Consider the following 14474-nt stretch of genomic DNA (forward strand, 5'->3'; position numbering starts at 1 on the left):
CCGAAACACACTTGAAACAGACCAGTTGGAACAATTTTATTCTTAAAAGCAGCAATTTTTTCCGGAATTCAAGTGCAGGCTTCCAGCGGCAGCTGCACTCGGTCGGGTCTGCCAACAACAACCATGCAGAGTGACTAAACACTTTTTTCCAACAAAGGAAAAAATGCATCCGATCAAAGTGCAGAAGCAGCCCGGGGCCCGGAGCGGGAGCGCGTTTCCGCCTCCCACCTTCCCACCGCCTTCAGACTCCAGGCTGCGACTTTAATTGCTCGCTTGGAAGGCTTCCTCGCCGCCGCCGCCTGCAACTGCGGTCGGCGCGCCCCGCCCCTCCCGCGGGCGTCACGTGACGGCTGAGAAAAGTAGGGGAAAGGTTACGGCGAGCCCCGCCCCCGGCCTGGCGCGTCCCGGGCGCGCAGATCCTGTTCCACCAGCCCGGCCCAGAGAGACCTTCCGGAGCGAGCTGTCGCCAGCGCTGTCACCCCGGAGGCGGCAGGCGACAAAAAGCGCCTTTGGGTGGGAAGGCCTGGATGGTCAACCTTGGGGACAGCGAAGAGCCTGGTGTCCCGGAAGACAACCCACGTCAGAAGGGCGGCGCCGCGCCCCGCGAGCGCACTGCGCCTCCGGAAGGGGCTCACCGCGAAGCCCGAGAACAATTAACGGTGCTTCCCTGAACCCGCGCGCGGGGCCAGGGTTGCATCAGTCCGCGCCCTCGCCCCAGGACTCCGCAGACATCCAGGCTTGACCGCTCGGTGACCACGGGCCCGGGACTAAGGGCGGCAGCGACGCCAGGTGCATTCCCTTCACCTCTTGTTTTCAGTACAAACCCGAAAGGTTATTTGGGCCGGTGCCTGACGCCCAATTTCTGCCAGTCTGATACAGAGTATGTGCACGGCTCAAGGTGGCCCTTTTTCCGATTCTCACAGCTGTTCAGATGGAGTTCAGCATTCAAGATCAGATCTCGCCACCCGTCTTAGGAGGGAAACCAGTCATTTACATACGAAAAGGAGCCCTGGAGCCCGCAGAGGCAGAACCACCCCGAACTCGGCAAGAATACAGCCTCCAGTTCCTATCATAACTAAACACTCCTTCTGCCTCCACGATAAACAGTATCACCTTAAATAATTTGGAAAGGTTGCGGGGGGGGGGAGGGGACTGATGCTTGCTGGCATTAAAAAAAAAAAAAAGACCAGTGTGCACGACCATTTTTTATTCATTTGGCTTGGGGTTTTGGAAATGGTAACCCACTCCACTATCCTGGTCTGGAGAGTCCCATGGACAGAGGAGACTGGTGGGCTACAGTCCATAGGGTCGCAAAGAGTCGGACACGACTGAGCAACTAGCCTTTGTTTCTTTCTTAGAAGGAAGTAAACATGCTTGAATATCTGGAATGACCAGAAACCGGACGCCTGTGTGAGAAAACGGTATAACAACAACAACAAAAGGTGTAACAAAATACACGTTTCAGGAGGTTAAGCTGAATTTCATTTTATTAGGTAGCTTACAAAGTTATCAGTTTCCTACTAAAATCTGCCCTTCGTTATTTTAATATCACATGGAGCGCAGAGAAACCGAGAGTAGTTCCCGGTTGGGAATATTAAGTTTGTTCTGTATTCAACCCGATGACTCGAGATTTTTAACTCTTGGAGTGAAGAGTACGATCATCCTTCTCTTTGGCTTTAATGAAAGTCAATTGCCGATTTACAATATAAAGGCGCTGACCTACGGTCTTTCCAAACAAAACGAAAGGGACTGGCTGTCGGCTCGACTAGTTAGTTGGGGTTAGGGACTGACGGAGCCCGGGATGCTCCACCGCCCCGACCACGCCGTCCGGGCTCGCAGGCCAAGTTCGCCTGGGCCTGGTCACGTGAGGCCCCCAACCCTCCCACCCTCCGCAAGTCAGTTCCCTGCCCCGGCACGACCTTGGGCAGCCTCCGCGCCCACCTGCCCTAGACCGCGCGCCGCACGCGGGGATGGAGGACACTCGCGAGCGGGGACTCAGGCCCGGCGCCCCGTTTCGAATGCACCTAGGGCGCTCGGACTGCGCCTGGGTCCCAGCGCCAAGGGCGTGTCCCCACGGCTGCACTGCGGGGGCGGACTCCTGGAAGGGGGTCGGCGGCGTCCTTCTGAATCCCTAGCGTCCCTCTGGCTCCCGCTTGGGACCGGCCCGCGATCCGGCGACTGCACCCCAGACCCAATCCACCCCAGGAAGGGGAGGGATGGGGCGAGGTCGAGAAAGGATCCGCAGCGCCCTGCTCAAGCCCCCTGCCAGGTCTGGAGGGCTGAGCATCACTCCCGCCGCCCTACTGCGGATCCAGACCCAAACCACTTCAGGGAGGGCAGTGGGATACAAGGAAGGGAGAGGGAGCCGGCGGTCCTGGTGGTCCCCGGCCGGGGGCATCGTGCCAAGTCCGGAGAGTCAAGCACCCCGCCAGCTCCCGCACGGTACCTGTCCCCAGGCCGATCGACCCTCGGACTGGCCCCCAGACCCAAACTACCCACTCCTTGAAAGTGAGGGTGAGATAGGAAGGGAAAGGGAGCCGGCCTTAAGGGCCCCCGACCGGAGGAGTCCTGCTAAGTTCGAAGCGCTGAGCATCCCTAACCTGCAGCCGCATCGGACTGCTCTCCTGCACCGCGACCCTGGCGCAGACCCCCCAGACCCGGTCCGCTGCGGGGGATGTGGAGTCCCTCCTCGCTCCAGTTTCGAGCTCTCCACGAACCCCGCGTCCCTCGGTGGCCCCAGCCAAGAAGTGCCTCCCCTCGCCCCGCCTCGATCGAGACCCCTGCCGTCCCCGTCCGCCCCCGGCCCCGGGCCCCGCCGCAGCCAGTGCTCGGCGCCCGCCCGCCCTCCCCGCGGCGCGCGGACTCAGCCCGGCCTTACCGAGTCTCGGGACAGAGGTGCAGCGGCAGCGACAGCGGCGGCCGAGTGAGCGAGCCGCGAGCGGGAGCCGGGGGCGGGAGGACCGCGGGCGAGGCTGAATGCACCCGGCGCCGGCCGAGGCCGATTGGTTGAGGCGCGCGGGGCTGCGGCCGCGCGGCCGGCGACTCTCGGCACCCGGTGGGCCGGGGGCGGGGCCTGGACGGGGCGGGGCATCCGCAGGGGCGGGGCGCCCTGGGCAGCTGGGCCCGCGAGGAAACTGAGGCTGGAGGGGAGAGTGCCACGCCACCTCCGCTTCGGCAAGCCTGGGGCTTAGGGGGGAGATTTCTCGCCCTGTGAACCTCAGTTTATTCATCTGAAAAATGGGCCAGCTCATTAGGGCTATGTCCATAAACGCGCTCAGCACAGTGCCTAGCTCGTGCTCGACCTTTATAGGCATTGCCCCGTATAATCCTCAGGGCACTCCTATAAATAGCTGATCCTAGCCCGGGCTGGAGAAGGGATCACTAACCTGCCCACTAAGATCACACTAAGAAGATGGATCCGACTTTCTGATTCTAGAGCCCACACCTCAAATTGGACCCTATACCGGGAGTGAGAGCTGAGAGAATCTTTGGACCGCGTGACTCCTGGCACTGAAACCTTAATGCTAATTCCAGTGAGCTTTCTGAGCCTCTTCTTCATATAACTGGGAAAATTCCTCCCCTGCGAGGCTTTGGTAAGATTTAGGAAACTATTCAGATGCCGAAAGTATAGTAGGTACCAGGAAAGAACTGGCTGGAGGTGGAGACGAAGTGACCCGTCTACATTGTATGGGTCCTGGGCTCCCACTGGCCGGTCTCAGGGTCTAAATCTAGGCCGAGGGCAGCGGCCACTGGGCGGCTACACCGTGGGGTCCGCGCTTCTCGCGGGCTCAGCCGCCCCTTCCCTGACTTTGCCGGAACTGCTCCGCACGGCCCAGCTCGTGATCCCGCATGCAGCAGGTGCTCCGTCAAAGAACCCGTTTAATGACCAAAGACCGGGCTTTCCTAAAGGCCACCCACTCCTTTGGGCGGTGAAAAACCCTTGCTGGCCTCTGTCTTTCGGTTTGCAGTATTTGGTCGGCACCGCAGATAGATTTAGAAGAGAAAATGAAAGTCCTCTCTAGTTCCCGCCCCCATCGCCGCCGCGACTACTGCGCACTGTGGGCGCACACTCTCCAGGCTGCTTTGAATGAAGTCGCAGGATACCTTTGTTTTCACTTGGCTTAGGTTGTGGACGGGTCACCGAGATAACCAAGGCTTTCACTGTATCTAACGCACCCCGAGGACACTTAGCGCTTCTCTAGTGGCTCAGACTGTAAAGAATCTGCCTGCAACGTTGGACACCCGGGTTCGATCCCTGGGTGGGGAAGATCTCTTGGAGAAAGGAATGGCAACCCATTCCAGTATCCTTTCTGGGAGAATCCCATGGACAGAGGAACCTGGTGGGCTACAGTCCATGGGGTCGCAGTCAGACACGACTGAGTGACTAACATGGACACTTGGGCTCCCCCTTGTCGCTTTCACAGGCATAAATGAACCTGCCTGGGCAGTCAGTGTGCGTCTTTGAAAGACTGTATCTCCCTGTAGATCACTAGACGTGAATCAACAAGGTCAAAGGACAGGCACGTGAGACATCTTGGTGACATCTTGGTGCCACTTGCAGAGCTGAGCTGCTCTCTTGGAAAGTGTCCACTCCCACGGATGCCTGGGAGGGCAGCCTCATCTCCAGGAGCTCACCACTGCTGACCCTCAGTCCTAAAGAGGGTGGAGCTAGGGTATCTCTCCTTAGTTTAATTTGCATTTCTTTGAAGTTAGAAGTTGAAGATTTCATTCCCCTGCTGGCTCCTGTCTGGCTGGTGAGCGATCCCAGACCGAGAAGGCTGGAAGATGTCATGGCCCAAGAGGGCAGGTGGGCTGGACCAGGGTGCAATCGGCGAGGCTGGGCTGCACCACACCTGCCCTGGTCGCTCCAGTGTTGTCCCCCGGCCCCCCGCCCCGCCTGCATCTACCTGCTTGTGGGCTTCCAGGCTTGTGCCTCGCAAGTTGGACTGCAGGTCCCAGCCGAAGGTCACTTTCTCCCTCATTCCTTCCTCCCTCCCGCACCCCTCGGGGCATGGGGGGTGCGCGGGGGGGTGGGGGGCATCGTATCCGTTTCCAGGGCTCCACCGCCTTGATCGTGCAGCCCTCCCGGCGAGCCGCCTTGGTGTTACCTGCTGCCGGGAGGGATAGGGGCAGGGACCTCGGTGGCCTCCCCGCTCACCTGTGCCCCAGAGGCTGGACTCTCCGGGAACCTTAAAGGGCCCACACCCACAAGCAGCTGTGGCCAGGGGGTGGAGGCCTTACTCCCTTCTCAGCTCTGCTCCCCAGACTGCAGCTCCCTGGGGACTGCAGCTCCCTGGAGTGACTATTAATAAAGAACAGAGGATCTAGGTCCCTGGGGAGCTCTGGCCTGATTGGACCCTGAGTTTCCTCAGGGCCAAAAATAGGCTAGAGTCTGCCTTAGAAAATAATCTTTCTCCTCTGTTTTCCCCAAATTCTTTCCCAGTTTGATTGGAACACGCTGTAGCAGCCGCCTGTTGTGGCTATAAGGAGCCCTTTTTTTTAAAAATGCATGTAATGTTTTCATTACTACTCAAGCATTGTCCCTCTGTGCTTCTGATTTCTTTAAAGCAAATCCAGAACTCTTTTCATCTTGTCCACGAGTTCTTGAGTACCAATCACTAAAAGATAAAGATTCTTTGATTATTTATTTTTAAATTTTTTTGGCGGTGGCGCATGGCTTGTGGTATCTTAGTTCGCGACCAGGGATGGACCCGAGCCCTCGGGAATGAGAGGGCAGAGTCCTAACCACTGGACCGTCAGGGAGATCCCTAAAAGATAAAGGCTTTTTAAATAAAAACGTAACGGCAGTGCCATTGTCCAACCTAAAATAGAGAAACAACTGTAATACAAAGCTTTTAAGGCCTTCCTGGCCTGCCAAGAACACAGTTGAGTCCCACTCACTCTTGCCAGCTACATTTCTTGCTGGCATCTCCCAGCAGGTTCTGATCCAAAAGTGTGTGAGATTTTTGGGAACTCAGTTTCCATTTCCCAATGGAAGAATTTTGTAATCTCTGGGTTCTGCACTTCTGAACTTGAACTTTGAACCCTGTAGGCAGTGAGTAAACAGTGACAGTTACACGTCAGCGTAGTGACAGTGTTTGCTTGGCCAGCATCACTGGGGTTTGGTGAAGACAAAATGAAGTAATGCAGATGCAAGCAAAGAAGGAAGGCAGCTAGTCCATGTGTGGGTGAAAGAAGCTCAGAGTGAGAGCATTATCCTACTCCTGCATGTGCAACAACAACAACAACAAAAATGAGAGCCCACGTCCTGGAAAAGACAGATGCGTGCAAGAATGTTTATGGAAGATTCGCTTCAGGTGACAAAAATCCAGAAACAACCCAGATACCCAGCAGCAATAGCATAGGTAAATAAATCGTGGTTTCGCCATACAGTGTAATACTACTCAGAAAAAAGTAAACTACAGACACATGCAATGTGGGTAGATCTTACAGATGTTATGTTGAGCAAAAGGAAGCCAAACAGACACACAAAAGTAAACATACCGCATGATTTCAACAACAGAAGCGAGGCTTATTGGTGGCAGTGATGGTAATCACTAGAAATACACAAAGAAGCCCCCGGAGTGGGCGTGCGTGTGAAAGTGCATCGCTCTGTATGCTTAAGATTATACTCTTAACAATCTTTGCTCCCTGCATGTTAAGCCTCAATTTTAAGAAATCAAAACTTAAAAAAAGATCCTTGATGTCGAGATCTTGACAGGCCTGCCTGGACACTGGGACCTCAAAGACCAGAAAGGACTGTCCTGCAGCACATACTAGCAGATGCCTGAATATGCAAATGAGAGCACTGAAGGAAGACTTCGGTGTCAAGATGCTAATTCTTCCGCTTTGGAGAAGGAGCTGGGGAAGTCAATAGCTTTTGAGTGGATAGTTTTTAAACTTGGGGGAGGCTGGTTCACTGACCCTTTGAAAAGCTGATGACAGCTGCAAACCTTTTTTTTTTTTTCCCCAGAAAAATGCACACACACCTAAAGAGTGGTAAAGAATATCAGTCTTCGAGCTTCCTAAGCCCTTGTACCAACTCCTGACCCACATAGATTAAGAAAAATGTATCCGCAATTTTGAAACAAGGTAAAAGGATATCTGAAACGTCCTTTCACTGGCTCACTGTCTAACAGGCCGCAGGGATTAGCTCTTTCTCTAGGGATTTGTGTCTTGAGTAAGCTCTAGATGCTACAAAGTTACATGTAACTGGTAGATTGTTGACCAACAAAAATGCAAGGGTTAAAACAGATCACAAATAAGGGCCCACCTACAGCACGCGGAACTCTGCTCAGTACTCTGTGGTGGCCTATATGGGGAAAGAATCTAAGAAAGACTGGATATATGTTTATGTATAACTGATTCACTTTGCTGCTCACCTGAAATAATGCAACACTGTAAATCAGCTATATGCCAGTAAAATTTTTTAAAAAAGAAAAAGAAATGCAAGGATTTCTATCGGTTGAAAAAAAGAATTTTCCCCAAAGTTGTGGTTTTGTGGCCCCGTAGAATATTAACCAGTTTTTAAAATCTATTTAGGAAAATCAGATTTTTGTCTACCTTCCTGTGCAAGGAAACCCCCAGCTCTTCCCCATTGTATATTTCTTCTCGTTTGTTTTCTTTACTGCTCACAGGAAACATTTCACTTTCTTTTGGAAAGAATTTTCTGGTTTAAAACTTTTTATTTATTTACTTGCCACACTGCATGACACTTGGGATCTTAGTTCCTCGACCAGGGATCGAATCCCTGCCCCCTGTAGCCGAAGCTCTGATTCCTAACCACTGGACCACCAAAATTCCCCAACACTTCATTTCTGAGTATCTGGACACTCAGTGTGTGGAGGTTTTCCCCTCACCAACAAGCGATTCACGGACACCAGCAGGGTGTCCAGGAACCAACTCCAAGTCTGACACCCTCTATCCATTGACAGCATCGGATTTCACAGGTTAAGGGCTCAGACCCACAAGACTGTCTCCCCTCTTCCCCTTCATGTCAGGTGCAAGCCCAGATTATCATCTGTGCTTCTGACCACCTGCCACAGATCAGAGGTTCCTAAGAGCCCCCCTGGAGTTCGATGGATCACAGAACTCAAGGAAACACATTCACAAGCTCAGTGAAGGGCATGATCAAGGACGCAGACGAACAGCCGGATGAAGGGATACGCAGGGCTCACCCGTGACCCTGTGCACCACCCCTTCCCGGGGTACCACCCTGTTGAGACCCTCTGCTCCATTTCACTGTTGCCCCATCTCCCCCCAGGAGACTGATCCTTCTGTAACTTGTGAGTCACCCCTGCCCCTGTCCCCCCCGACCCCCGGGGACTTGTTCTGAGATGCTTTCCCTGGCTCCCTTCCATCTGCCCCGGCCTAGATGAGGTTCCCAGATTCTTGCCTTGGCCCTACCTCTGCTTGCCAGCCTTGTTCCCCTGCGAGATTCCAGCTTGCCACACTAGCACCTCCATTCTGACCCTCCCAAATCCCCAACAGAGGGACTCGCTCAAGAGAAATGACTCAACCTCCTTGCTCTCTAGGCCTGAGTGACCCACCAGGAGAAGTCAAGCTTCAGGTGCCAGCAAAGCAGGGCCACAAGGAAAGGAAAAATGGGGGAGGGGTGTTATATGTTCTATGTTAAAGAAAGCAGCAAATAGCCTTTGAGGGGAAAATGAGACCCTTGATGGATTTTCTTACACTTATGTTAGTAATATGATTAGGGTAACCTCTTCAGGTATAATTTAAAAGATATTAAAATATTTAATTTAAATATTAAATTACACGTGAAGAGGTTACCCTAATCCTTTTAGCAAGTAGGGCATTTTTTGCTTGTTTTTGGCCATACCATGCAGATCTTAGTTTCCCAACCAGGGATGGAGCTCACGCCCCCTGCAGGGGAAGTGCACTGGACCCCCAGGGGAGTCCCAAGTAGGACTTTCAAATGATCTGAATACAGCCCTGGTCTTACCTGTATTCATTCACTCATCCATTCATTCATTCACTTGGGAAATATGTACTGAGCAACTCAGCAGTGACAGAGCCTTTAGATCAAGGCCTGTCCTTAGGAGTCCACATTCTGGTGGGAAAGGCGGGCAAGAAACAAGTACTGTCTCCTGTGAAAAGAAAGGGAAAATGAGGAAACAAAGTAGAAAGTGGGAGAGAGGGTGTGTTGCCTCGGCCAAGGTGGGTGGGGACTGGTATTCAACGGACCACAAGCTCCAAAGAATGGGAACGCTATAACCAGAACCTAATATATCACAGAGCCTTAGAAATGCTAGCTGCATGATTAACCGATGAATCGGTGGGTGGATGGGTGAATGGATGGGTGGGTGGGTGAGTGGTGTATGCATGGAGGACCCTGCAGGCTTTGGCTTCCTGGTGCCCCGCCATTTGGCCCTTCCTTTCCAGGCCCTCATCCCATCTCAAAGTCCCCTGCAGGAACGTCTATAAACTGTCCTGCACCTGAAGGTGAAGTCACCTTCTGGATCTCAACACCTTCACTGCATCCTGTGACCTCAGGCAGATCTAGCTATTCACACATAATTTGCCCGGCACAACATGAAGTGAAAATGCAGACTCTTATTCAAAAGTTATCAAAACTTTCAAGACAGTGGTAAGAGCACTAAAGCAACCACAGGGCTCTTCTGCTGCTGACCCCACACACAGGCAGGACACTCACGAGACCCGCCTTGTCTCCAGGGCAGGCCCAGAAGGCCTCCCCAGACCTGCGCCCAGGGGACCACCCCAGCCTGTGCTGACAAGACTTGATGATTCCTGTGCTCCTTCCGCTCAAGTCTTCACCCCACTTCCTGCCTCTGGACATCTATTCTTGCTGTCTCTGCTGCCAGGGTGCTGTCCCACGCCACGGGCTAGGTGCCAGGGAGGGAGAGGGGAAAACCACACCCAGTCCCGACTCCCCAGAGAAGATGGGTTTTGGAGCAGCTGCGGTCCTGCCCAGCAGTGAGACACAGATCGGGGAAACTTTCCTTTGTTGCAAATGAGAGCAAGGAGCACCATGCTGGGTCAGTCCTTTAGAGGGAGGAGGGCTTCGAGGTCATCATAGCCCTCCTCCGTCTAAAAAATCCTGCTAAGACAAGACGAGTTCCCTGGTGGACCAGACAGTAAAGAATCTGCCTGCAACGCAGGAGATGCGGGTTTGATCCCTGGGTCAGGAGGATCCCCTGGAGAAGGGAATGATAACCCGCTCCAGTGTCCTTGCCTGGAGAATCCCGTGGACAGAGGAGCCTGGCGGGCTACAGTCCATGGGGTGGCAGAGCCCAACAAGGCTGCGTCTGACTGAGTGACTAACACACGCTGGATGGATGCCCTCAGCTCTTTCACAGATGAGCTTGATGGATACCCACCAGCTTCCAACGCGCCTGTGTGTGTGTCTGGGGCTGGGGGTGGGGGGTGGGGGTTGGGGTGTAGCCTCCTCTCTGACCTCGATCCTGAAATACTCGCCACTGGCCAGCTCCATTTTCACTTGAAAAATTCCCACTTAGCCTTCAAAGTCCAACTCAGACACTATAGCACAGAAGCCAGCCTCAGATGACCCCAGACAGACTGATAACTACCCCCTCCCGCCCGGCCGGCTCCAGACACCGGCCTTTTCTGAGATCTGAGGCTTCTCCCAGCCTCACTGCTGGTCCGGAACCGCGGTCCGGTCCCATTTCGGAAGGCCCTGGGCTTGGACTCAGCCAACTCGCCAAACCTTTTGTAGACAGGAAAAGAGACTGGCTGGGCGCTAACTGGCCGCCTGATACACGAATCCTTTCCCGGAGATCTCTTGCCTTTGGCGCGAGAAGGAAGACCCAGGGGATTTCGGGGGTGGGTGGGGTGCGGAGGAGGAAGTGACAGCCCCAGCAGAGGGGGGGCCGCGGGGCTGGGGAGAGAGATCTCGCGGGCGGGAGCGGCCGACCGGCGGTTTCTGGCGGCTGCAGGACGCAGTTTCAGTTGGAAAAAAAAATTGCTCAATTGTCCTGCTCCCTCGAATCGGTGTGTTTCTCGCAGGAACCTCGGAAGCCGGTCCCGAAGCTTCAGTCCCCTCTCCTGCCCGCCCAGAGTACCCGCCTGGGTACCAGCCGTAGGCCCGGGGAAGGTCAAGGCCCGGCGGGTCCAGCCGGCAGGGGAGGCGCTGGTGGCGGGTGGGGAGGAGCCCGGCTTCCTGCACTCTGCCTCCCCGCCTCCTCTCGGCGCGCACCGACGGCTGCTTCTGCGTCCCGGGGGCGCCCCGTTACGCAGGAGGAGGAGCTGGAGGTTAGGTCCGGGAGGGGCCTCTGCTGCGCGCTTCCGCTGGGGTCAGCCGAGGTCAGCCGGCGGGCGGGACCGGGTTCTCCCGGCGCTCGCGGCGGGCACTCCGGGTCAGAGCAGACTTCGCGAGGCGCCGGTCGGGTGCGGGGCCGCGCGAGGCTGCGAAATCCACCCCCACCCCGGCCGATTTCAGGCTGCAGAGGGGAGGCTGGAGGGGGGCGGCGCGCGTGCCCTCCAGGCTGGAGACCCCACCGGCGGCGATCGGAGCACGCCCGCCCTGCGCCCCCTCCGAGCGCGGGGCTTCCTCGTCGCCGCGCGCTTCCTGCTGGGGTGCCCTCGTCTATGCAAGCCCGGGCGGATCCGACTAGCCGTGGCCGGTGGCCGCAGGGGCTGAAGGCGGAGGTGGCTTCCAGGGCTGGGACCCCTTTCTTAAGCTTTTAAATGACGCACTTGAGGTGTATTCAACAGGAAACACTGTAACAGTAATCCAAAAGCTTTAAAATGCCTGGAATCTCAAGCCCTGATAACACGCGGGTGCATTTCCTTTCCGACTTTGGTCAGCGCTATCTTTAGGTATTATTTCACTCTCATTTCCGGCGTGTTTACAAAACAGAAGCCGTAAGGTACCTAGTTCATTTCAGTTCAGTCGCTCAGTCGTGTCCGACTTTTTGCGACCCCATGAATTGCAGCATGCCAGGCCTCCCTGTCCATCACCAACTCCCGGAATTTACCCAAACTCATGTCCATCGAGTCAGTGATGCCATCCAGCCATCTCATCCTCTGTCGCCCCCTTCTCCTCCTGCCCTCAATCCCTCCCAGCATCAGGGTCTTTTCCAGTGAATCAACTCTTCACATGAGGACGCCAAAGTATTGGGGTTTCAGCTTCAGCATCAGTCCTGCCAATGAACACCCAGGACTGATCTCCTTTAGGATGGACTGGTTGGATCTCCTTGCAGTCCAAGGGACTCTCAAATGTCTTCTCCAACACCACAGTTCAAAAGCATCAATTCTTCAGCACTCAGCTTTCTTCACAGTCCAACTCTCACATCCATACATGGCCACTGGAAAAACCATAGCCTTGACTAGACGGACCTTTGTTGGCAAAGTAATGTCTCTGTTTTATAATATGCTATCTAGGTTGGTCATAACTTTCCTTCCAAGGAGTAAGTGTCTTTTAATTTCATGGCTGCAGTCACCATCTGCGGTGATTTTGGAGCCCCCCAAAATAAAATCTGACACTGTTTCCACTGGTTCCCCATCTATTTCCCATGAAGTGATGGGACTAGATGCCATGATCTTAGTTTTCTGAATGTTGAGCTTTAAGCCAACTTTTTCACTCTCCTCTTTCACTTTCATCAAGAGGCTATTTAGTTCCTCTTCACTTTCTGCCATAAGGGTGGTGTCATCTGCATATCTGAGGCTATTGGTATTTCTCCTGGCAATCTCGATTCCAGCTTGTGCTTCTTCCAGCCCAGCGTTTCTCATGATGTACTCTGCATATAAGTTAAATAAGCAGGGTGACAATATACAGCCTTGATGTACTCCTTTTCCTATTTGGAACCAGTCTGTTGTTCCATGTCCAGTTCTAACTGTTGCTTCCTGACCTGCATATAGGTTTCTCAAGAGGCAGGTCAGATGGTCTGGTATTCCCATCTCTTTCAGAATTTTCCACAGTTTGTTGTGATCCACACAGTCAAAGGCTTTGGCATAGTCAATAAAGCAGAAATAGATGTTTTTCTGGAACTGTCTTGCTTTTTTGATGATCGAGCAGATGTTGGCAGTTTGATCTCTGGTTCCTCTACCTTTTCTGAAACCAGCTTGAACATCTGGAAGTTCACGGTTCATGTATTGCTGAAGCCTGGCTTCACATTGTACATCACACTAAATATATATGCTTTTGTTTAGAGGTCTCTTTTACATAAGTCAGATTGGGTTGTATGGAATACCTGCACCTCCCACTTAACAGTATGTTTTTGGAAGTCACTTGGTTCAGACACAGCTCTTTCTTAACTATAGTGTTATTACACTCCGCGGTTTGAAGGCACCTTCCTTTATTTGGAGCATTCTCGGTTGTTTGCCGTTGTGTTTGTCTCTTTAACCATTCACCCCAAATGTGTTTCCTGGGCTCATGCTGTGTGCCAGACCCCTCCTAGGTTCAGGAAGTATAAGGATGGACAAAATCGACACCACTCTCCTGGACCTGACCTTCTACAAGGGCACTGTAGGTGTGTGAGGAGGGGATATTTATGTTTTTTAAATAGGGAATATATTCCAGTCATTCATTTGGCTCAAATATCAAATCAATACAAGAAGTGTCTAGAAAAACATTGAACACACTCATTGGTTTCTTATGTTTCCTTTCAGAATTTCCTTATGAAAATACAAGCAGAAATGAGTTGTATGTATATTTCCCTCCTTACTGGTGTAGAAGGAAGCTTGCTATAGCCCCCTGCTCTGTGTTTGCCTATAATAGAATAAAAAAATGTACTTATATGTCTTGGCACTATTTTCCTGTCCTCGCAGGACAGAGCTTCCTGTTCAACTTTATTTATGTGTGATTTCAGGGTACACACTGTTCTATCATAGGGTTTATTTTACCACAGTCTGTTTGTGCCCTGTGACATTTGGGTGTTTCCTGTCTTTCCGTATAATGCAGTGAATAACTGTACAAAGGTCAGTTCTTCCACCTGGAAGTCAGTCCATGGAGTGAATTTCAGAACTGTGATTGCTGGGTCAAGGCCTTGTGTGTGCACAGTGCTGATGTATGTTACTGTCTGCCTGCTGTGTTAGGCAGAGCTCTCCAGAGAAGCAGATGGGTATAGGAGATTATGTATATATAATACACATGTAATTTTATATATAGTGCAATATAAAATAATAATTATAAGGAACTGGCTCACCCCTATGGAAAAACAATATAGAGGTTCCTCAAAAAATTAAAAACAGAGTTGGCATATGATCCAGCAATTTCACTCCCGAGTGTATACCCAGACAAAACTATAATTTGAAAAGATGCACGCACCCCTGTGTTCCTAGCAGCACTATTTACAGTAGGCAAGACATGGAGACCACCTGAATGTCCATCGGCAGATGAAAGGATAGAAATATGATAGCTATATACAAGGGAAAACTACTCAGCCATCAAAAGAATGAAATAATACCATTTGCAGCAACATGGGAGGACCTAGAGACTGTCACTTAGTAAGTCAGAAAGAAAAAGAAAAATGCCA

The 14474-nt window shown here is 52.7% G+C and overlaps 1 protein-coding gene across 1 annotated transcript; it reads left to right on the top strand.

The window, feature by feature from the left end:
* Positions 1-2216: 2216 nt before the first annotated feature.
* LOC128068591 (basic proline-rich protein-like) lies at positions 2217-2927 on the top strand. Its single transcript, XM_052661701.1, has one exon. It carries the CDS (start codon positions 2217-2219, stop codon positions 2925-2927), a length of 711 nt encoding a protein of 236 aa, XP_052517661.1.
* The last annotated feature ends 11547 nt before the right edge of the window (positions 2928-14474 follow it).

The sequence above is a fragment of the Budorcas taxicolor genome, chromosome 25 (genome assembly GCF_023091745.1).
Source record: "Budorcas taxicolor isolate Tak-1 chromosome 25, Takin1.1, whole genome shotgun sequence".
Taxonomy (NCBI): domain Eukaryota; kingdom Metazoa; phylum Chordata; class Mammalia; order Artiodactyla; family Bovidae; genus Budorcas; species Budorcas taxicolor.